The following is a 25471-nucleotide window of genomic DNA, read 5'->3' as shown; positions in this document are numbered from 1 at the left end:
GCTTGCCCATAAATGGAGATGGAAGTGTAATTGATATATTTTATTATCTGGAAAGGAGTGCAAAGAGGAAAGAAAAGTTCATAGAATTTCAAACTTTACACAACACAGAGATCAGGAAAATTCTGAAGCATGTACCTACTCGATGGTTATCACTAAGAAGGTGTTTAGGTAGGATTTTGCTTCAGTGGGACCCTTTGGTTACATTATTCAGGAGTGAAATTGTGAGTAAGGATTCTCAGATGGGAACTTTGAAGACTTACAAAATTCCTAAGTATAGTTTAAGTGCAGATATGTCTTGTTTGTCTGAAAACGTTAAGGATTGTCATAACATTTCACCTCACTCCTTAGTTAAAAGGGATAACCCAGTCATCAGTTTCACTTTAAAAAAATTAAACTACTTATGACACTAAGAGCCATGCATTGTCACATGAAGAACGACTTTTCATGTTCCTTTCATCAAATTTACATAGATCTTTTTGCCTTTTTCTCTCAAGTTTTGAGAATCCAAACATAGCTCTTCAGTCAAGTATGCCGCACATCCACTTATTGAGGTCAGTTTTGGAGGAACTATTGAAGAATGTGATGGCAAGTTTTGTGAAACCAGACGTTATTAAAAGATCCTCCTCTCTCCTTGATGTAGATTATCATACTCCAGCAAATTAAAAGGATGATTGTGATCTGATGATAGGGAACTCTGCGTGTGTTTTAGTGAACACCTTGAATTCTGAGGAAAAGTGCATATTCTTTAAGTCTGTTAGAAAGTGTTTCTCTTCATTGTGTGACTACATGGTACACAAATTTCCATTCAAAGATGAAGTTTTAATTAATGTAGAAGTTGCATCTAGCCTTAGATTTTTCATAAACAAGTGTCTGAACATTTTGACTAGTGAAACGGAACATTTGGATAAAGAAACTGATATTCTGCACTCCCAGTTCTGTAACTTTCAGCTCGAAGAAACAGGCCTGACAAAAGGAAGAATTGATGTTCAATGGGCATTGGTAGGTCAGATGAAATCAGCTGATGGTGTACTTAAATATGACAGACTCTCTAAGGTGATGCTTGCTATTTTATCAATTCCATGTAGCAATGCAGAATGTGAAAGGATTCTTAGCAGAGTCACAAAGACAAAAACACAATTCAGATCCTTGCTGTCTGAACAAACTTTGGAGAAACTTTTAACCTTGAAATCAGTTCAGCAAGGCAAGTGATTTGAGCAAAAATTTTGTTCCGAGTTTCTGAAGAAGGCTAAGTCAGCTACTGGTGTGTTGAACAACAATTAGTCGTAATGTGATCACCATGTTGAAGGATGAGAAGTCGCTTATTCTTACAGTTCAGGTATGTCCAGTATTTAGTATTCACATGTAAATGATGGAAAAAATATATATGGGCAAATAGAATTGTTAATGTATTGAATTATAATGAATTTGTACATGTTCTGCCATCAGTGATGTGTTGTAATACGTCGCGATTCGCTGCAAAATTGATCTGATTTTTCACTTTTGAAAGTTGGCATGTCTGTATATAAAATCTTTTTGAACGTTGTATCATGAGGGATTTTAGCATATATTCATTATTAGCAAATTTTTCAGAGTATTATTATTATATAGTATAAAAGGGGAAGACCATTTTATTGTCTGATGTTTGTAAAAAATAGTTCCTCATGGATTTATAATCAGAGAGCCATCGTAAATTGGTATATATGCATATATTGTATATATGCTAAAATTTCTCATGATACAACGTTCAAAAAGATTTTATATATTGCTCCAAGGTCAATAGTCTAATTTTAATCAGCTGTTTGGATAGTCAAGAAAGAAGATTTTACACAAACTTGTGGCTACTGTAATTCTGTACACAATTACAGCATTGAACATTACCAGGTGATAGAAATGCACAAGCTGTATATAGAACAATTTTACCTCTTTTCTAGAACTTTATGATATATATAGGAAATATTTGTGCAGTCAAATGTTTTATGTTGTGACACAATTATAAACTGCTAGGTATTTGAGAAGGTTTATTTGTGTACATACACATGTAATTTACTCAATGTCCTGTTTGCTTAACCCTAGGCTGATGATTGCATAAAAAAATGCCGAAACCGGTACCTAAAAATTGACAATAAAAATGGACATTTTAATTATATCACATTTTATTGTTGTATTGAACAGATGGAGAATCCTACCCTTTATCTTTGCTTGTACTTCCTGTCGATTTCCATTTTTGTTTATTCTCCAAAAATATTAAACTTGAGTGCTCTTCAGGTTCTGTGCTATATTCTGTAGTCATTGAGTTGTGTTGTGTTTCTGTTGCAGCAAGTGAAGTCTAGTCCAAAACCCAGTAACGTTATCATCCCTTCAGGCAAACATGATGAAGACGAGAGATTTATTTCTAAGGAAGAAGAAACTACTCAGAATGCTAAAGAAGTTTCATCAGAAGACGTACACATGTATGTGGAAGCAGAGGAAGAGAAAGAAGATGCAATGAAAGAAGAATTTGAGGAGGATGGTGAGGATATTGATGTTTTATGAGCTGATCTTTATATTAGGTTGAAAAAAAACTTTTCTGGCTAAAAATGGGTTATAATTTTAGCCAAAACCTTCATACCTTCCTTCATTGTCAGTTAGGACCTTGAAATGGACAGATCCATCTTACAGGATGCATTGATTTGATTTAAAAGAAAGTAAATATGTAGGGGAAAGCTCTTTAATGGTGAGGAAACATTGTTTTTGATCCTGTTTGGTGGCCATGATCATTGATTACATATAAAATTAAAAGTTTAGTTTAACAGTTCCATCTTTTCAATACAAAAGTTTTGTAATGCAGGTTACATTACAAATGAAACATTTATTTGGAACTAGTTTCGACCTAAGGTCAAGGTCATCATCAGCCAACAACTCGAATTGCACAACATGTTGAATAGTCCATAAACAATGTACATATATTATATATGGTAGCAGTGGTATTTAGAAAACAACTGATGCACACTCAGTGAACAATGTTGAAACATGGTACATTGATGTCCAAAGAGCTTCTAGTTTAATGTCCTTAAAAACTGAAGGCGAGTGCTGCACTTGAAAGTCAAATTATTTCTGTGTTAGGTGGAGAAGATTTGCAGTTCAATGTGGAAACAAGTGAACTGACAAATAATAACAGTAAAAATGCCCTTTATACAAAATTTTGCAATTTATCCAAATGTTCTTGAAGAAGAATTACCAATCTAGGGCCAAAAAATCTGTTAAAAACACTACAGTTCTAATTGATAAATTAAAGAAGCTCAATATCCAACCCCATCACTCCCTTCATTCTTTTGATATCGTAAATATGTGTCCCAGCTTACAAGTATCAAAATTATACCATGTTATCAAAAATAATTTAAATAAATACAGCCATTTAAGTAAATTAGAAATCCAGGATTTCATGTCCGTTCTAAAATTAGTTGTAAATAACATTTTCTGCACTTTTGATAACATCATCTATCAACAGGAAGGTTTGGCAATGAGCTCGCCTGCCTCGGGTATCTTAGCAGAAATCTACCTAGATTTTCTAGAACATACTAAAATTGATAACAACAAAAACTTCAACAATATTCTCCTTTGGGCTAGATATGTAGACGATATCGTAGTAATTATGGATGAAAAACAGTCGATGCTGCTACCACTCGTCTCAGTCTTAATAACGTTGATTCACCTATTCAATTCACACTGGAATCTGAAAAAGACCAAAAAATGAACTATTTAGATTTAACCATCACCAGACACCCAACCTTTTTAAATTATAAGATCTTCAGAAAACCCACTCAAACTGCTTCTACAATCCGCCAAGACTCAACACATCCACAGACTCACAAACGAGCAACTTACAACAGCTTAGTTCACCGAGCCTTTATTGTACCTATGTCTAAAAAAGATCTAAGAAACGAACTGAACACCATTCGAGGTATCGCAAAATCCAATGGTTACAATAATTTTGTCATTGAAAGAATAATAAACACAGATATCGTCCTTCGACCACATTAAAGAAAGAAAAACCCAACGTCCCCTTAATCTCCACCTGCACGTTTAACACTATGAGCCCAGCAAGTCAAGATAGCATCCCTACCCTGTGCCGGCGTGATTTAAACTGTCAGAATAAATCACAGTTATTGTCAGTTTTTGCGGTATAAATAAACAAATTTATATACATATTCTAGAAAAAATGGACTATCACATGAAATCAATTCAAAAATGCATACCTTCAGCATTGGAAATAATATCAGGCTAGAATATTGGTACATTCTGTTATCCTTGTTGTTCACGTACTTGAATTTCTAATTCACTCAGAAAAGTTTGATAGTTTTTCGTCACTGAACAACAGAATTACACATTGTTATTCCCAATACCTAGCTTTGGTATGGTTTAACACTCAAAACATTCTCCTATACAAAGACCTACATCATATTTACGGCATATACGGTCGTCATTTTCTTCATAGCACTGTCGGTGTTGTGTTTGGACTCGTTGTAGCAAACCTTGAACGTACGCTGCGAGTGTCCTTCCTTCTTCACGCCCACTGCAATATTATTCTGTTAGGAAAATAATCTCTACCATCTCTACCTACTAGTCTTCCCGCAGATGATGCTCGTGATTCTTCAGTAATTTCAGTAGCAACACTACTCACCAAATCATTTGCCAAACATTCACAAAATTTCGATAGAGGAAGAAAAATTGGGCCTGTTCACAGAAGCAATCAAAAATCAAATTTTCCATTCAATCCATGGTACCTTTCCGCAGCATTTACCCCTATTCCCACACCCCTCAGCCCCACCATAAAATAGCCCCTCCTCACTTCCCCATTCTCTCTGATCTGCCCTACCCCTTTCCCCTCCCCTCCTTCCTTTCTTATCAGTCCAACACATCGCAGTGCAAGGTGAGTCACATATTATATTTTTATTATTTTATTTATTTTTACTATTCGATCAGCCCCCTTTTTTCTACAGCCCTTGTACTAATTTGGCTTTTTATGATGATGATGATGATGATGATGATGATGATGATGATGATGATGATTATTATTATTATTATTATTATTATTATTATTATTATTATTATTATTATTATTATTATTATTATTATTATTATTATTATTATTTATCAGTTCACTTGTTTCTGCATTGAACTGCAAATCTTCTCCAGCTACTTCACAGAAATAATTTGACTTTCAAGTGCAACTTTTGCCTTCAGTTTTGACATTGAACTGGAAGCTCTTTGGACATCATTGTACCATTTTTCTACATTGTTCACTGCGTGTGCATCAGTTGTTTTCTAAATAGCACTGCTACCATAATTATGATCACTTACAGCTGTCAGAACTTTGTAGCGAAGGGTACACAAATTTTCAAGAATCCTCGGCATCCAGATTGATCTAATTGAATCATCCTTCAACAGCGACTAAGTGCCTTACTTTAATGCAATTTTTGCATAATTTAAAACTTTTATTTCCATTGTGACTGTTTCATCTTCAACTTTATAGCGTCAAACCACAATGTTTCTACAACATATGTACAGTAGAACCTCGATAATTCAAAATTCCGCCTAATTCGAAGAAGCTCTCGTTCCCGGAAACATGAGATACTGTTTTTCATGTTATTTAGATTGTTTAATTCGAAATATGGCTAATTCGTAATTTGAAGTACATTGTCGGACCCATTATCAAAATTCAGACTTTTAATTCGAAACTGCCTTTACATTTTGAAACAGTAGTATGTTACAGAGTAATTTAAATTCAAAATTTATCTGCGTCATGATAGAATGCGTCTTCTGGAATGTCCTATCACAGCAGGACTTACCTAAACAGCTGTAATTGAAATAAGAGAGACCACATTGTTTAGGTTAGGTATGCTATCGAGCGCTGGGATAATGCTAGAAGTTCCACGATGGAAAGAATAAAAATAAAAAACAGGAAAGCTTGTTGCATTTATGAATATCTACAGGTGTTGTGGTAATTTGTTTAATCACCATAATGTTTAATTTCGTACGTTCAGCATTTCAGTTTTTTTATTAATGCATGGTATGTTTTGTTTGGTGTCTCCAAAAATTGTGTAAGTGGTTAGTGGGGACGTAATATCAGTATTATTATTTGTTTGGTACGTTGCCGAGTAAAACAGTCGCTATGATTGGATTGTTTTTATCACATTTTAAACCTACTTCTCTCCAAAAATTACTTATATTTGCCTGAGTTACGAGATATTAAATGATCACTTTGCTAATGATTCGCTTGCTGTATGAATAGCAACAACTGTGAATATTGCTTAACTAAAGTAAACGTGTGTCCTTATCCCGTGGTGGTACTGCTCTTTTTAGGCATGCCCCCAGTGGAAGGGAGCTGCATGCACCATTTTTACCACATATCAACCTTCCTGCCTTTCTTAAACCTCTGGCGGTACAGTATCGGGAATCAAACTCAGGTCCCGCCAGAGAACGGCAGCTAATTGTGCTAACCATTACACTGGCAGACATTCTTAACTACAAAAGACAGACATTATAGCATGACTGATGCGTGCTTGCATTACGTGGGTCAGACACGAAACTATTAATCTATTTGTGCGACGTCATCAGAGCTGCAGTAGGCCTATGCTACGGAGGCGGACATTTCTTACCTGCAAAACACAGATGCACCACATGACTTTGATGTGTGTTTGCATTGCGTGGGTCGTTTGGACAAAACTATTCACAAATTTGTGCGATGTCATTGGAGCTGCAGTAAATTTGGTACCCGCTTCAAAGCGAAATCGTTGTTCTTCTCTGATGAATTACGATGGGGGTTTTGTATGCGAGATTTTTTTCATTTTCTTTGTCTCAAGAAAGCCAGGGGGGTCTAATATACGAGTAAATACAGTAGTTCAGAGGTAAATTTTTCCATACTTTTCCTTCAGATTCTTTTGCCATGACATTCTTCTACTGGGACCTAGTTTTTCTATGATCTTATCTTACGTGATGATATGCAACAGACTGTATTTTGCTGGATGTCACATGGCATGGACAAAATATTCAAGGTTATGCTTTTTGATGTTTTTCACTATTTTTCATTATTTTTTATGTGAAGTGTTCCTCAGATCAGAATCCAGGGGTCTACAGTGAATGTGGTGCTTTTCATGAAATTCAAAAAGTAATTATAGCTCAACAAGTATATTTCAGCTGGGCTGAGTGGCACACATGGTGGGGGTGCTGGCCTTCTGACCCCAACTTGGCAGGTTCAATCCTGGCTCAGTCCGGTGGTATTTGAAGGTGCTCAGCTCATGTAGATAGATTTACTGGCACGTAAAAGAACTGCTACTGGAGTTAATAAATTAATAATAATAAATTATTGAAGGAACGCACTTGGGTCGTTGCAACATATAACTGATCATGAGTAAATGGAGAGATACCAATATGATCCTAAGTTCATTCTTGCAGTTTGTTTAAAATGGTACAAAAAGGAAGACTAAAAGGAAATTGTAGTGTTTTGTATGACAAAGGAAGTGTTGTATCTGATGATGTTAGATTGATTCTTGGAATCAGAGTTTCTTGCTAGATAGATAGATAGATGAAGCCTTTATTTTCTGTGGCGAAGTTAGGGCTCTTGGCCCTTTCTTACACTTAACCACACACATATTGTTATTATTCCATACAATGACATTGATTAACTTAAAATACCAAGAACTGTTCTTTCACCAAAAAAATTTTCGAGTCTAGAGAATTGTCATACACATTTCATACAATTAATCGTGTCTCATTTAATATAAGCAAATACAGTAGAGACAATACCCGACAGTCTGCAAGATATCGAGGGACAGCGATTAGAGCTCTGTCTAGCGGAGTGACCTTGAGTTACTGATTCTGTCATAAGAGCACGTGTATTGTGAAGATTTTGGCATTGTTTATGCATTTGCAGTAAGTTGACATACGCAAATAGTAGTGTGTCTCATTCTTTTATATCTCCTCTCAGCATGAGTGGAAAGATATGTACTGTATTCGGCTGCAATAACTATGAAGTGCAGAAAGATTTGTGATCTTTCTTCCATTTCCCTCGTGACAAGAAAATGTAAGTCAATATTGTGCTTGCATATATATTCTTCCACTGACACAAGATTTTTATAGTACTTCCTAAATTTCTGACCTGCACGGTCCATATTTTAACTGTCTTAAAATATAATAAGCTTACAGTGGAACCTCGATTATCCGTTCCCGGAAAATACGTTTTCCCGGTATATGCGTTCAAATTACGTGGTCCCGCGAACATCGTAATTAAATCACGTTGTAAAAGTCCCACATTATCCGTTCCTCGAAGAAACGATTTCCCGGATCAACCGTCCAGAAATTCCAGTCCCATCAACGCTAAATCCTCGATCAATCGTTTTTTTATAAACTGTATCTCACAAAAGGATGGCTATGGCATATTTATGGATCTTGGCGTTAACGCCCCGTCACTGCGATAATTAAAGCAAGTACTGTACCGGTACTGGAAAAGCGATCGGCGGTGAACTTGCATAAGGGACCATCTTAGCATCGCATTCGGGTGGTATTGTTTAGAGAATCTCGGAAAATCATAAAGCAGAGAGTGGCGACAACAATTGCAAGGAGACACGGCGCATTTCGACAGCTCTGCTTGAAGACGGAACGAGTTTCGTCAAATGTTCGCACTTATAAAACGTCCATATTATGTCCAGGGTTAGATGTTTATATTTTTACTTTTTTCGATCGTACTGCCGAAGAGGTTTTTGGCACTTTGCTCAGGGCACTGCAGAGTAACTGGGCTTTCAGGCAGGAATCGAAACTGCTTCTTAACACAAATTCAGTATTTTTGATATTATCGTACATGATTATGTTAGCGAGACCAAAACACATGTTGCACCTAAATGTAATTTTAAAAAAAGAAAGCCATGGGAGGTCTTGGAATTGCCTATTACTGTTTAGGTCCTAATGTAAGACTGGGAATTTTACGTTTTCGTGTTAGAATACCAAAAACCGCAGTCGTTTTATTTGCGCACGTTACATTTTAAATGGTTGGTATAATTTCAAACTCGTACTGACATGTGCAGCGAGCGCGCTTTCCAGATGACCTCAAGGTCACGAATAAACGTAATTTCTGGAGTTTTGATATTTCTTTTATCTTTCCAATTTGATTGAATTTGTAACGCGCAGAATTGAATATAATGCATTCGAGAACTTTTAAGAATCGATACATTCGAAACCATGTTTTCAAGTTCAACATAACCTTTAAAAGTCGACGTAGGCCTAATTTGCGCGGTACGAGATTTCCAGAAACTGACTACGAACAGTATACCGGAGACCAAATTACAATGAAAGATTAAGAAATGAACGGATTTCGCATTCATTTTGGGTGCTTTCGTATCTAATGTGCTTTATTTTATTAGATAAGAGAATTAAAAACTACTTGTGGTCGATTGTCGTTTGGCTTGGCGTTATTAGATTTTTCGAAGAGTTTGGCTAGCTTAATCAAAGTCGCTGAACTGAAAGAAGTTTTCACGGGAAACTGACGAATATTCCCCTGTAAAACTGAATATAAAGTATCGAAATTTTGAACTCGCGTACCGGTAATTAATGCGGTTTCGTGGTCTAACATGCCCGCCTCTCATCCAGAGGCCCGGGTTCGATTGCGACCAGGTCAGACAATTTTACCTGGATATAAGTCTGGTTCCAGGTCCACTCAGCCTACGTGATTACCTTTAATTGTGGAGCTATCTAATGGTGAGATGGCGACCCCGATCTACAGAGCCAGGAATATCGGCCGAGAGGATTCGTCGCACTGACCATGGGCACCTCGTAATCTGGAGTCCTTCGGGCTGAGCAGCGGTCGCTTGGCAGGCAAAGTCCCACTGGGGCTGTAGTTTGGTTTGGTTTAGGAGTTTTGTAAGATTATAATTATACATATTTCATTTTTGTGATGTTTAGCCAAATTGTTGATGGTTTTCATTCATTCCCGGATTTTCCGTTTTCCCGTATTGTACGTTTTATTTTCATGGTACCTCGAAAAACGGAGAATCGAGGTTTCACTATTTACTGGCACGTAAAAGAACTGCTACTGGAGTTAATAAATTAATAATAATAAATTACTGAAGGAACGCACTTGGGTCGTTGCAACATATAACTGATCATGAGTAAATGGAGAGATACCAATATGATCCTAAGTTCATTCTTGCAGTTTGTTTAGAATGGTACAAAAAGGAAGACTAAAAGGAAATTGTAGTGTTTTGTATGACAAAGGAAGTGTTGTATCTGATGATGTTAGATTGATTCTTGGAATCAGAGTTTCTTGCTAGATAGATAGATAGATGAAGCCTTTATTTTCTGTGGCGAAGTTAGGGCTCTTGGCCCTTTCTTACACTTAACCACACACATATTGTTATTATTCCATACAATGACATTGATTAACTTAACCCTCAACTGGTGACGTGGTGTCTGGCAGACTCCTTGTAGGAGATACATGTACACCCCTAAGCACACAATCGGAAGTGAGACTTTTGGTTTGCAGTACCTTTTTATCTCTCTGTCAACAAACGTTTCATCATTAGAAATTCGCCTTCCGTATTATCGTTCTCTCCTCAGAGTGTAGACAAGTTTCCAAGTGGCTTCGTAGACACCACGTCACCAGTTGTGTAACATTTTAATGCGTGGATTCTTAAGTTGTACGAAGTGAACTCATAGATTTTTAATTTTTGTTCGTAATTCAACAATGGCAGACCGTGCTGGTCCATCTCGACCTATAAGGCCTGAAGGTCCTGGGTTCGAAGATCAGGTAGCACAGTGGTTAGATACAGAATTTAGTGATGTTGAAAAGGGTGTGGACAGTGACTTTGCTATTGAAAGTGATCATTGTACTGACTCGGAAGAAGAAGGCACAGATAGTGAAGGTGAAGATCAAGAATGCGCAGAACAGCATTATTACTATGGTAAAAAAGACCCGTTATAAATGGTCCGCTAAAGAACCTACTAGAAATGTACGCACACCAAGTCACAACATAATTCGGTTACCTGCATTACGTGCTCAAACAAGAATTGGCAATCAAATAGAACCTAAAACTGCCTGGAATTTTACATTTTCCAGGGATATTTCTGCAATGTAAACAAGTTATCAAAAGTAATATTTCTGTTCGTTTACGAAGTTTCACAAGATATGTGTGGCATGTATATTGATCACTTCTTAATTTGAACACTTAGGCCACTTTTGCTCCAAAGGGTTCAGAAAAAGATAAACCCTATATGTATTTTCTTGAGATTAGTGAAAACATGCAAACAAATATAATATGTGATTCGGGTGTGTATTGGACGAAAAAGAAATCAAATAAGACAAATTACAAATATTTGTAATATTTTTGAATATTTTGAAAGTGCAAAAATTAGTGCATTGCAGGTTTTTGTAGTTTCAGTGAATGTGTGATAAACTTAAGTTTTCTGAAATGATTATGTTTCAGTCTGTGTAGGAAAGTAGTTTTTGAGCCATTCGGATGCATATGAGGGACTATGATGCAATCTAAGTTGAAACCTAGATTTATTCTTCATAAAGTGACATACGCTTGGATTCAGAATTTTTTTTAATTTTTGGTGCAATGGAGTTGGTAATAAAATGTGTTAAACCATTCGTCAAGATATGCCTTTTCAATATAAAATGAATAAACCTCGCCTTAATGAAATGTGATTCCATTAAAAATGCTCAAATTATAGACGTCTCTCAGACACCATGTCACCAGTTATGTTCCTTCCGGAATACGTCACCAGTTGAGGGTTAAAATACCAAGAACTGTTCTTTCACCAAAAAAATTTTCGAGTCTAGAGAATTGTCATACACATTTCATACAATTAATCGTGTCTCATTTAATATAAGCAAATACAGTAGAGACAATACCCGACAGTCTGCAAGATATCGAGGGACAGCGATTAGAGCTCTGTCTAGCAGAGTGACCTTGAGTTACTGATTCTGTCATAAGAGCACGTGTATTGTGAAGATTTTGGCATTGTTTATGCATTTGCAGTAAGTTGACATAAGCAAATAGTAGTGTGTCTCATTCTTTTATATCTCCTCTCAGCATGAGTGGAAAGATATGTACTGTATTCGGCTGCAATAACTATGAAGTGCAGAAAGATTTGTGATCTTTCTTCCGTTTCCCTCGTGACAAGAAAATGTAAGTCAATATTGTGCTTGCATATATATTCTTCCACTGACACAAGATTTTTATAGTACTTCCTAAATTTCTGACCTGCACGGTCCATATTTTAACTGTCTTAAAATATAATAAGCTTATTTTATTGTATAGTGCAGCAGTTAACCTTCAGTACCAATGTGCTGTTGTAGGTGTGAACTGTGGGTTTTGATTTAATTCAGGAAAATGCATATGCATATATGTGGGGCTGCTTGTGTTCAAAGTTATCCCATTTGGAATGCCGGAATGCGTTGTCAAGCACTGAACAAAATATGGGTGACTTACGAAATGTACATATTTTGTTGAAACAAAATGATTATGCAAATTTGGTTTACCCTAATGTAATGGCAAGTATTGCTTGTAGGGAAATGTTGTATGTTTTTGATGCTAAATTTATAGATTTTCTTTCTGTTAGTAAGCTTCAAGTTAAGAGGAAAATTGTCCAGCTCTTAAATTGTAATTCAATGAATCATGTGTGTAAGGAATGTGCCAAAATTTTTATTGACAAGTGAATGTGTTGATACAAAGCTTTTTAAATGAGAAAAAAGACAAATCTTGCTGTAGAAATTTAGGCAGGAATGCTAAAGCTAAAAAAGTAATGCACCAATTAAAGATCGAGCCCTTTCACAGCAGTCCGTTTCACATCTTGATTATATGTGTAACTAGGTGATGTACCCGTGCTTCGCAACGAGATTCTCAGAAAGACTGTGGTTTTCCTAACTACAATTAACTTAGGCCGTTACAAAAACGTCAGTAGGAGTGTAGGGTTTAAAAGCAATGTTATCATATAAAATACTCGATCAAATGAAAAACCGCAAGCCCGCCTGGTGGCCATGATCGTTAAGGCGCTGAAGTCTAAAACGGTCTAACACCGAGGTTAGCCGGTTCGAGTCCCGTTGGTCGAAAAAATTTTCACCATCAGAATGTTGGCCGGCAGGGTAGGGGAGGTGGTGGTATACAATTTCTAATCACTAGATTGCGTGCCAAAAGCCTGGATTAAATTCCAAACCTCTCCGCAGTGCTCATATGGAGTGAGGGCATATGACGCTGTTGATGGTGATTCGTCCGTCGGATGGAGACGTTAAGCCTTGAGCAGACCCCTTGGTGCTATTCGACAGGAGTAGGCTATGTGCCGGCACCGGGTTTCACCCTCTCCCTACTATCATGTATCACGTCATTCATTTCATCTCTCATTAACTCCTCTGATGAGGTTGACGTCAGGAAGGGCATCCGGTCATTAAAAAAAACGCCACGACAAATTCATCTCACCTCATACCCGACCCCGTAGGGAAACGGGACAAGGGTTGGACAAACAAACAAATGAAAAACCGCACGTTCTCACTTTTAACAAACAGTACTACGATGCCGATCTAACAGTCCAAAGTTCCAGTGCTGGAATGACCAGGCTGCAGACAGCCATGAACACTCCTCTGCCATTGTTCCATTAAACATACACACTGCGCATTCCAATCAGTGTCTCAGGGTAGGGATTGACTGCTATGATGAACCAGTTTGTTATGTACCAGTAGTATCAGAAAATTTATGAACCAGAGAATTGGCATGCTTAAGAACAAAGTTATCTAACTCCCCAGCTACTTCCCCCCAATATTCAGGCAGGCTATTATACTCGGTACGACCGGGTGAGTCAGCCATGTGATTAGGGGCGCGCAGCTGTGAGTTTGCATCCGGGAGGTAGTGGGTTCGAAAACCACTGTCGACAGCCCTGAAGATAGTTTTCCGTGGTCTTCCGTTTTCACACCAGGCAAATGCTGGGGCTGTACCGTAATTAACGTCAGGGTCACTTCCTTTCCACTCCTAGCCTTTTCCTATCCCATCGTCGCCATAATACCTATCTGTGTCGGTGCGACGTGAAGCAAATTAAAAATATACTCGGTATACAGCGGTAATCCCGTCTATCGGACACGACTGGCAACAAAAGACACAAAGCACATCACAACAAACAATGGTCAATGTAATGTTATTGTTGTTCAGTGTTATGAGCTTTCTGTATTGTAGGCCTTCACATTTAGTTTTCTTTCGACTCTGTGATATTAGGACATCTTACGAAATTACTTATAGTGTAGACTGTAGTTCCTTATTCCCCGACTTCACATAACAATTTTCATCAAATTCTGTTTACCCTTTTTTTGTGACTTGGCGCTGATATGGACTTAGCAACAAAAATCCACATTCATGAATATCTCTGTTATCATAGCCGGTACAGTAAAAATGTATAAGACATAAATGATCGGAAATTTAATACTATATAACTTTAGTAATGTAGTATTTGTCGATAGGACCACTAGAGAATTAAATTTTAGGCCTTCCCCTAAACTACCATTGCACTGAGCATGAATAAAAATATTTAAGGCCTAGATTATAGTGACTTATTTCTTTTGCATACTGATTTTCACTAAGATAGGGCACTAATAACATAAAAATTCCAGAATTTAAGTTTAGGCCTTCCCCTAAATTACCATTTCTTTCAGCATGAATAAGAGTATTTATGACCTAGATTGTAGTGACTTATTTTCCAACTTTGCATACTGATTTCTATTGAGATAGGACCATTAATAACATAAATATTTGAGAATAAAATTTTAGGTCTTTCCCTAAACTACCATATTCGTCAGCGTGAATAAAATTATTTATGGCTTAGATTGTAGCGACTTATTTCCCGACTTTGCATACCAATTTTCATTACATTCTCTTTAGCAGTTTTCTACTGATGCTTGTACATACATACAAACAGAAATTACGGAAAAGTAAAAAGTGCATTTCCTTGTTATTGTGGACATGACCGATACAGAAATACCATTCTTTTCAAATTCTGAGCAATGTACAGACAAAACTCTTATTTTATATATATAGATTTTAGTCTTTAAATAATGACCTGTTAAATAATAATAATTCATTCATTTATCCAAAATTGCTTTACCAACTTTGAAGTTAAAATCTTAATAACACTTTCTTTCTAAACGTATTTTATTTATCCATTTCTGTATATGCATTTCCATTGATATTTTGAATTTAGCACGAATTTTCAGGTCACGCCGCTAGGAGCGCCACTTGCGAATTGTCTCCCATTTTAACAAAGCTAGGGTTGATGACCTTCGATGTTAGGCCCCTAAAACAACAAGCAGCATCATCATCATTAACAAGGCTAAATCTAAAGGTGTCGCGTATTGCCTCTACTGTATTTGAAATAAGGTATAATAAATCTATTTTTTACACTCCTTTCCTGGAGAAATTGCATTGGAAAAAAATGTGTGGGAAATATGGAGTGGGAATAAAGGAGTCAGAAATAGTATGTGGAAAATATAAAGTATAAATAATGGAGTGGGGAGAAAATGTGTGGAAAATATGGAGTAAAAATAAAGGAGTCAGGAGAAAAATATGTTGGGATTATGGATTGGAAGTGAAGGAGTTGGGAAAAAATATTTGTGGGAGATATGGAGTGGGACTTGCAAGCTTCCGTCTTTGCAGACATGATGATGATCTGGTGAAACTGAAAATGATGTGGAGAAAAAGCTGCAGAAATGGAGTCAAGAGTTTAAGAAATTTGATTTCAATATCAACGAGGCTAAGGCAGTGGTGATGAAGTTACAGAAGGGAGATGACAAACTGCAAATCAGAATAAATGACACCAAACTTGACAGTGTTCCAACGTTTAAGTACTTCTATCAAGTATAGTATCAAGGCAACCTTGCAAAATATGAGGTGGACAGTTGAATTAGCAAGGCAACTCAATTTTACCACCAAGTAAGACAACTGTTGTGGGATAAACGGGTACCATTAAAAGCTAAGATGACATTAGATACTGTATTTACCCGAATAATCCCCGCTGTCGAATAATGCCCGCACCCTCATTTTAGGATCATTTTGAAAAAAAAATTAAATGAACTGAAATTCATTCCATCAAAAGAGCAATGTAGGCATAAACGAACATTTCATATCAATCACTCGGCGAGGTTCACGTGGTCTTGACGCAAATATGAACATGTAAATTTACGGATTTAGCTACTTTGCCTGAGATGATAAAAATAAATTATCACTGCTATGAAATATACTTTCCATGAAAATGAGCAAATAGGCCTGCTTACATGACAGGTATTTCATTAATCTGAACTTGCAATAGGCTCGATTCCGTGTAGATGGGAAGATTCGTTGTCTCATGCATCACTAGAATCCTCTCCTAATTATTTACATACTTGTCACACACCATGTCTAAAACACTTCACATGCAGTCTCTTTTTACTTGGTGGTGAATAATTTTTTTCTGCAATGTAAACGTTTGAAACAAATAAACTGGCACATTCTGATGTTCGTCTAAAACACTTCTCACATGTGGTCTGTTTTTACAGTCTTACTAAAAAATGGTGTATAACTTTTATACAAGGTTTATACACCGTTCATGTGAAATTCGTTACTAATAAACCGTGTATAAACCTCCTGTGAATACATCTGTTAGTTATTCATTGAATTGCTTATACAGACCAGGACCCTTGTATAAGCATTGTATAGCAGCGAGTAGCGGAAAAAGAAACGAGTGAGCAGTTTATTTTCGTGGTATTTACTGTCTGCAGTAATATAATCATGGTGAAATATTCGACTTATCCATTCAACATTGAAGGAATGGATGATAACGTTGATGATCTTCACGATATTTTAAACATAGAAATACACCATTCAGGGGTTATGGAGGCTAGATATCTTCATAAAGTAAAACACTTTTAAAGAGACGGAATGACAATGAATAACTATAAAAGAAATTATGGTTGGGCGAATTTTTGTGTAATAATGTGTTACTGCCTCTACAAAGATCTTTCTCAAATTTGAGTATAAAAAGGGACACATTCCTTGACATAAAAAATGGTCATCATCATCATCATCCTAAACCATCTCCAGTTTCCTGGGTATGGTATATGAGCCTCCTCCATCTCATCCTGTCCTTGTACCATTCTTCCTCCACCAACTTGTCCCAATCATGACCTCTCAGCAGTACATTGCTCTTAACTAAATCTATCCATCTCCTTCATGGCCTTCCCACGGGTCGTCTTCCTTCTACCTTTCTGTCAAATTCCTTCCTTGCAGTTCTGTTTACTGGCATCCTCTTCATGTGACCAAACCACTTCAGTCTTGATATCTGAATCTTATTGAGGAGAGAATCATCTATTCCTACTTCTTCTCTAATTTTCTCATTCCTAATCTTGTCTTTCCTGGTTTTCTGGATCATAGTGCGTAGGAATTTCATTTCAGCTGCCTGAAGTTTGGAATTATCTCTATTGGTCAGTGTTGTGGTTTCGAGACTGTACGTAAGAATTGGTGCATAATAGGACTTGTACAATGTCATTTTTGTTTTCATGGGTATTTGCTCATCCCACAGCAGGTGTCTTACCTGGTGGTAAAATTGTGTTGCCTTATTGATTCGATTCGATGGTATAACTTGAAAACCGTACGTAATATGATTTCCATACTTTGTAGTTGAATATGCAGATATATGATGTATAAATGCCTAATAGAAACTTTTTTGATCAAACCTTTCTTTTAGCTACTAAACGTTTTTCCTTTCTCCTGAAAAGTAAGGATTTTGGAATGTGTACCCTTTTTAACACACCGATTCAATTATAATTGCTTATGTTTTTCGTACTATCCCAGTTAGGTATTCTTGATCTTTTCTTAAGCTTTTCCATTTCTTTCGTGATATCAATATAAGCCAATTTCCAGCTGTCTCACTTTGTGATGCTACTGCCTTTTCGATATGCCGTACTACCGCACGGCTTTCCAGAAAGTTTTGCTCGTAGATAACAAGCAGAAGCGATCATAAAGGCGATGAACGTGCAAAATACGTCAGTAAACTGCAGGAAGAGATTCCTATGACTTGGAACGAGTGTATACGTGCTGTATAGTAATACAATGCATATACCACGTTTATTAGTAAGAAAAAATATATAACGCGTATACAGGGTTTATTCACTGTATAACTATACAACTGTTGAACAACTGTATAAGGACTTTTTATTAGTAAGACGGTTACTGGACAGTAACACGACCGGTGGTGGATATTCTTTTCGTGCAATGTAAACACTTGACAGTAAAACCTCGTTAATTTGAAGTCTTTGTAATACAGAAATCGGACTTCCAATTACGTGATTTCAAATTAACAGCCATCTTGTAATTCAGAAATGCCAACCCTTGCCAGTTTTCGCGGATTCTACTTTTTCGTGTACTGCCTGCTACGTAATATTGTGGCGTTCCTTAAAACGCTGAATACAAAAGAATTAAGATTTCTCTCTATTTTCAATTATGAAACACACTATAGACACACCAAAGTTAGTGAAAGTGCAGAAAGCTACCCCTGCACGTTCCGGAAGACGCGTTCTATTGTGACGCGGAAAAAGTTTGAATGTAAATTACTCTGTAAAATACGGTACTATTTTTTTAAAATGTAAAGTCAGTTTAGAATTAAAAGTCTAAATTGTTTTCCATTTAACTATGACATGTTGGGACAGATTTCTTCCATCTACAGTTGCACAAAGCATAACTGTACCCTCAGCTTCGAAAACTAGGTGAGCCAGGAGGGTGTTGGTAACCTTGACACAAATAAAACCTGCAATCCAATTCCGTGCCTCAACTTTTTTTTAATGCAGGAATTATTCGCGTAAATATGGTAAATCATATTATACACCCATCCTCATATATAGTTGGGAAACTACCACATTAACCCATTAACTGCCATGTTCCCCAATTGGGGATTTCTTCTTTCCCTGGAGATTCTGATTCTATGTTTAGGTTGGTAGCAATGATTACGTGTTGACATTGTTCTACAGACATTTTTGAAGCTTGTGGTTGAAGTATTTGTTCATTGTTGCCAAGGCTGTAAGTTGTAGTGCGTGATTTCTGTGATGAGGCATGGTATTCAGAAGTTTCAACACTTGTGAATTTTCAAATAACAGTAAGTCAAGTCACGTTATAATATTTTATTTCCGAATTCCAATCAACTGAATTTAATATCTAATGCTTTCATAAGATATACAACACCCTTTCACCTTCATGGTTATTTTCATTTAGCATTGGAGGCTTCTGAAAGCTTGATCCCCATTTGGGGCTCATTGACTATGTAGGTTTTTTTTTCTTCTTCAGATCGTAATGAGTCACTATACTGCAGTTTGTCTTAGAGAAATCGAGTAAATAGTCAATGATCCAAACTTTATGGTTCGTGATGTCCATGAAAATGACTGTGATGTGAATGATACTATTGATATTGTTTAGCTACCACTGGATCACGTAGACAATATTTCTGACTGTGAGGACATTGACGAAACTGAACTAGAAGATACGGTCCCAACTGATGTTCCGGGAAGATTGGAAGTGCATACTTGCCAAGAACAGGACTGAAGGAACTGTGCAACCTGAAGTGGAAGATGCAAACCCCACAAGAAAAAAAATTAGGTCTAATATCACTTCTAAGTGGATAAGGAAAGATGCAACATACAGTAAATCATATCCTGACTCTCGAGAAATTGAGCAGCGGAAAGTCAGTCTGACAACAGCTCTAAAAGAAAAGGCCACTGTTGGACGTTTCGAAGAATTCTTTGATGAAACAGTACAGAGATTGATTGTTAGTGAAAGCATTCGGTGTGCCTTCCAGAACAATAATCACAGCTTCCAGCTATCGTCAGAATGTATCAAAAAGTTCATAGGAATTCTGCTATTCCCTGGATATCACGCCCTCCCTCAAGAGCAGCTGTATTGGAATGAAGATGAGGATTTTTGACGTATTAATTGTGCAGAAATGTATAAGTCGCAACCGATATCTCGAAATCAAACGCCACCTTCACTTCAACGACAATTAACTTCTGGATAGCATCCCGGGATCTGAGAGAGACAAACTTTTCAAAATTTGTCTCTTATTGTATTTGCAAAATAAGAATTTAATGAAATTTGGCGTTTTCTCTGAAAGCCTGAGTATCGATAAGCAAATGATACGAAACTATGGGGCATCGCTACTTGAAGCAATTTATCCGTGGGAAGCCAGTGCGATTCGGTTTCAAGCAATGGGTCATGTGCTGTTCCCAAATAGGATACTGTTATCAGATGTCTGTGTATGAAGGAGAAACTAATGATACAAATGATGTATCACTTCTCGGACTTAATGCTTCAGTGATACTGAAAATTATTTCCATACTACAATCTCCACAGGTTCACAAAGTCTATTTTGACAACTTATTTACAAGTTTCCATATGATGAAAACACTAACAGAAATGAGAGTGAGAGCGACAGGGACAGGGACTGTACGAATGAATAGAATGAATAAAATGAACAAATGCCCTATTGAAAGTGAGAAGAACATGATGAAGGAAGAAAGAGGAACCTATGACTACAGGTTTGATAGCAACAATGAGATCTTGGCCGTGATATGGAAAGTGAACAGCTGCATGAAGATGCTATGAAACCATGAGAAAATACAAATAATAAACTTTGTCAAAAGATGGAGCAAGGGCCAGAAGAAAGAAATAAGTCGCTCAACCCAACCTGGGTGGAAAGTACCCGGGGGCGTCGTTAAACTGGATTGGAATGTACAGAAATACCGTGTCAGAATACTTGGGAAGAAATGGTATTTTCCATTACTAACTAATGCACTTGATGTGACATTAGTCAATGCCTACGCAATTTAATGTCTTACAAATGGGCATATCTCATTGCTTCAGTTCAGAAGGATGGTGGCAAGATCATATCTAGTTGAGTCATCGGCCATTTCAGAATCCGAAGTGGGCTGGTTGTCCGTCATACCCTAAGCCTAAGCCATCTACGTGATGGGAGGGGACACATGATCGAATGTACGGACGTGGGCAAGCAAAGAAAATGTGGTGTGTGCAAGAAGAATGTAAGGAAGCATTGTTGTGTGTGCAATGTGGGACTGCACGCTGTAATGCTTTGCTACTTGGCACAAGAACTGAGTGACATCTGCCAATCAAAACCTAGATCTCCGGGAATGGCTGTACGATTAAACATATGGATATGAAGAGACAAAAGGCATGTAGTCTCCAAGATAAATTCATATAAACAATGTTGCGTGTGTAATGAAGGACTGCATGAAACAAAATATCATGAAATGTAAACCTAAGTGTTATCAACTTTGATCCCCATTTGGGGATCAACATAAATATATTGATTACTCTAAAGGAATTACTTTTTTTTAAACAATTTTTTATTTCTCAATCCTAGAACTGATCATAGTATCCAGAATATACTAAAATATCGTTTTTAAAAATTTGGTGGTTAATGGGTTAACGAGACAAGACAACTCAAAACTCCAAGCTGAAGAAATGAAGTTTCTACACTCCATGATACAGAAGACCAGCAAGGACAAGTTCCAGAATTAAAAAGTCCGAGAGGAGGTGGGAGTAGGAGACTCCCTACTACCGAGGATTCAGAAAGCAAGGCTGAAGTGGTTTGGTCATGTAAGAAGGATGAGTGCAATCAGGACTGCAAGAAGAGAATATGAAAGAGAAGTAAAAGGAAAAAGACCAGTGGGTTGACCCAAAGGAAGTCTGGCCCTGCAGTGTAGGGGGCAACACATCTGCCTGTCAGCCAGTGGCCCTGGGTTCGATTCCCGGCCGGGTCAGGAGTTTGTAATTCAAACCCTTAATATTCCTGGCCTGGGGACTAGGTGTTTGTGTCGTCCTTAACGTTCCTTTCCTCACATTGAACACTTTACTCTTCTGCCATTTACAAAAATACACGCAGGTTCCTCACATATGGTGCAAGTAGTGGCAAAAGAATTTTCTAGGTCAACGCCCTGAACAAAAAAAAAAAAAACAGAGGAAAATGGACCGATTTGGTGAAGAAAGATGTCAAGGAGAGAGGTCAGGATTGGGAGAAGATTACAAAAGAACAGTGGTTCATGGACAAAGAAAGATGGAGGGGGCTCATACACCACACCCGGGCAAGTGGAGATGGTCGACAGCGATGATGATGATGATGATGATGATGATGATGATGATGATGATGATGATGATGATGTGGGAATGAAGTAGTTGGGGAAAAAGTGTGTTGGAAATATGAAGTGGGAATGAAGGAGTTGGGAAAAAAATGTGTTGGAAATATGAAGTTGGAATGAAGGAGTTGGGGAAAAAGTGTGTTGGAAATTTTGGGACAACTTTCTTTCAGTCATTGTACAGCTTTGGTGTGCTTTTCAGGACAGACTGAGGTACAGCTTCTTTCTGCTAGCGGTTTAATGTCGCACAAACACATCAAAGGTTTTTGGTGACTTATGGATGGGAAAGGGCTAGGATTGGGAAGATAGCAGCAGGTACAGCCCCATCATTTGCATGGTGTGAAAATGGGAAACCACAGAACGGTGTAGCTGTACTTAAACTAGGTTCCTCAGTTATTTTTAACATTTATTGTTTGAATTCCTTTCTTTAATGGTGATGATTACTGAGCAAGTTAGCCGTGTGGTCAGGGCCATGCAGCTGAGAGCTTGTATTTGAGAGATAGTGGGTTCCATTCCACTGCCGGCAACCCTGATGATGGATTTTCGTAGTTTTCCATGTTTTCCCATTTTCACACCAGGTAAATGTACCTTAATTAAGGCCACGGCCGCTTCCTTCCCACTCCTAGCCCTTTCCTATCTTATCATCAGCTGTCTGTGTCAGTGGGATGTCAAGAAAATTGTTACTTACTTTGGTGATTATTTAACATTTCAGATGATGTTGAACAGATGCTTTACACAGTCCAGAGGTTGCGACCTGGGACACAACGTGCGGAGGAACTGTTCTTTGCTGTGACTGAGAGGTACCAGTATACTACTGTAAAATACTGTTTTAGTGATGTATGAATTTGCATGAAATTTGACCTACATTTCCGTGTGGCTCTAGGTATTTAAAGGAACGTGATGCTCATACTGGGCGCACTCGGGAACGCTGGGCTATGGACACGCTGCTCAGCTGTCTGAGGGTGTGTAACTGTCCTGTCACAGTTCAGTTAACGTTTGATACCATCCGACGTGATCGTCAGGAGCGAGAGTACATCATGGAGGATGAAGAAGCTCAAGTAAGTTTGACCCTGTTCAGGAATGGTACCATATTTACTTTATCTATAGAATATTAAATAGAATATTAAAGGATCACCAAAAGTGCAAGAATATACAGTAGAGTCTCGCTCAACCGACCTTCGCTTATCCGACACTCCGTGTTGTCCGACACTGGTAGGCTAAATTTGAACTTTAGGGTGCGACTGTGGCACAAGCACTGGCAGTCATGCGGTAGGATTGTTCAATGTAGTATTGGTTGGGTGCGGATGTTATAGTTTTCATATCCTCTGTGAGGATGGCGAGTAAACGTAAAAAAGTGATTGTTTCTGTGGAAGACAAGTAGAGTGGATTAAAGAGACTGGACAAAGGGGAAACTCTCCAAAAAATGGCTTCAGATTATGGTGATGGACGTGTTACAGTGGGAGACTGGAAACATACGAGGGAATAAATTGAAAAGTGGTACTCTACCAGAGCAACAAGTGATGCACTGAAAATTAGAAAAAACAATGAAAAATGTGATTACGAAAAAGTAAGTGAAGCACTATTTCTTTGGTTCACTAAAAACCAGGAAAAGGGCTTGTCAATATCTGGCCCCATTCTGCAAGAAATGGCGGTGTATATCCAGAAGGAGTTTAATAAAGGGACCCTAATTTTACTGCCAGTGCTTGGTGGCTTGATCGGTGGAGAAAACGGTACGGCATTGGGCAGCTTAATATCTGTGGAGAAAAACTGTCAGCTAAATCCGATGAGGTTGTGAAATTTAAAAGACAATTTCAAGAAATAATTCTTGCTGAAGGATCATCCGGTGATCAGATTTTTAATTGTGATGAGACTGGGCTGAATTTCAAGATGCTGTCATCAAAACTCTTGCAGCCCAAGCCAAGACGTCTGCACCTGGCTACAGGCGTAGTAAGAAAAGAGTACTGCATCTACTGTACAATTGAATTAATGAGTCAATAGAGTCCCGTAAAACGTAGTACGTAATACAGTATAGCCTTCCTGTTTGTTTTAGCTCATTTTCAAAGTTATTCTGTATTATCCGACATTTTCGGTGATCCGACATACTCCAGGTCCCGTTTAAGTCGGATAATCGAGACTCTACTGTACATCAAAGACTGGAAATTTGAAAGGAAAATGTAACATACAGTATATGAAAGGTAAACTCGTAGATTGGTCAGTGTAGACTTATAACCTCTTTACCGGGCATGACGTACTCTGCACGTTAGAGGTTAATGGGCATGATAAATATATAGGTACTCGATCTTTTACTGCAAATATCTCCTGGGTATGACGAGCTATTTTGCTGCGTCGTCTATAGTCGTCTTGATGTTTTTCCCGCAGAATGGTAGCGAATTCCATATTTCACGCTTCTTGAAGCTTATTTGTTTTTATTTCACAACTGTGCGATGCTACTTGTCCACAGTAGGCCAAATATGGCAGCATCTAGTTCAAAGTGTTTGAAATGCTCGAAGAAGACAAGATTATTCAACACTTAGAGAATGAGTGTGATGATTTATCTTCTCAGAAATCCAAAGATGAGTGGTTTGATATGGATGAAGGGGAGTCTGACAGTGAATGTGGTTCTGAGAAAGAGAATGAAGAACATGATGAACAAAATGACAAATTGCACGAAGATGAAGTTCTTGACATGTTTCAACTTTTCCCACCGTGTTGTGTTTGACATCAGAAATTCGCATTTTTTATGTGTAATTCAAAAATAGTCCTTGCTTTTATTTGTTTTAATTTTAGGTGCCGACATACGAACAAAACACTCAAATTCCAACCAGGTAAATGACCTTGCAGTTAATGTAAAAAGTGGTAAAAATGTCTCTAACATTAAAATTAATTAAAATTCCTTTATTTTGCTTTTTGTATCAAAGATAATGAATGACATTACTAACATTTCCGCTTATCCTCCCATGTAACATCAATCTGCTGAAAAAAAAATGTGCAGGGCAGGTTATACCAAGCACATCAAAAATACCAAGTTAAGAGGTTAAGCATCTGGAAAGAGATACATTTAAATACTTAACACATAAGAAGAAATGCTACATCTTGACACACCATCGTCATCTTAGATGAAGTCTTTCCTCATCAGTCCTGGTTGTTCTCGTTCAATCAGTCAATCAGTCACTACTGATATGCCTTTAGGGCATTCACCCAGGTGGCAGATTCCCTGTCTGTTGTTTTCCTAGCCTTTTCTTAAATGATCACAAAGAAATTGGAAAATTGTTGAACATCTCCCTTGGTAAG

General features: G+C 37.5%; 1 protein-coding gene across 2 annotated transcripts in view; it reads left to right on the top strand.

Moving 5' to 3' along the window:
• Positions 1-25471, top strand: part of LOC136883729 (serine/threonine-protein kinase 11-interacting protein) — a 252167-nt gene that overhangs the window by 52704 nt on the left and 173992 nt on the right. For both annotated transcript variants that reach the window (XM_067155993.2, XM_067155992.2), the window contains exons 6-8: positions 2317-2509; positions 22893-22980; positions 23064-23238. In XM_067155993.2, the coding sequence (XP_067012094.2) occupies positions 2317-2509; positions 22893-22980; positions 23064-23238 (456 nt within the window). The remainder of the gene's footprint in view (positions 1-2316; positions 2510-22892; positions 22981-23063; positions 23239-25471) is intronic.

This window comes from Anabrus simplex, chromosome 1, assembly GCF_040414725.1.
Source record: "Anabrus simplex isolate iqAnaSimp1 chromosome 1, ASM4041472v1, whole genome shotgun sequence".
NCBI classification, from domain to species: Eukaryota; Metazoa; Arthropoda; class Insecta; order Orthoptera; family Tettigoniidae; genus Anabrus; species Anabrus simplex.
The sequence above is the reverse complement of the archived record's forward strand: the minus strand, read 5'-3'. Positions and strand labels throughout refer to the sequence as shown.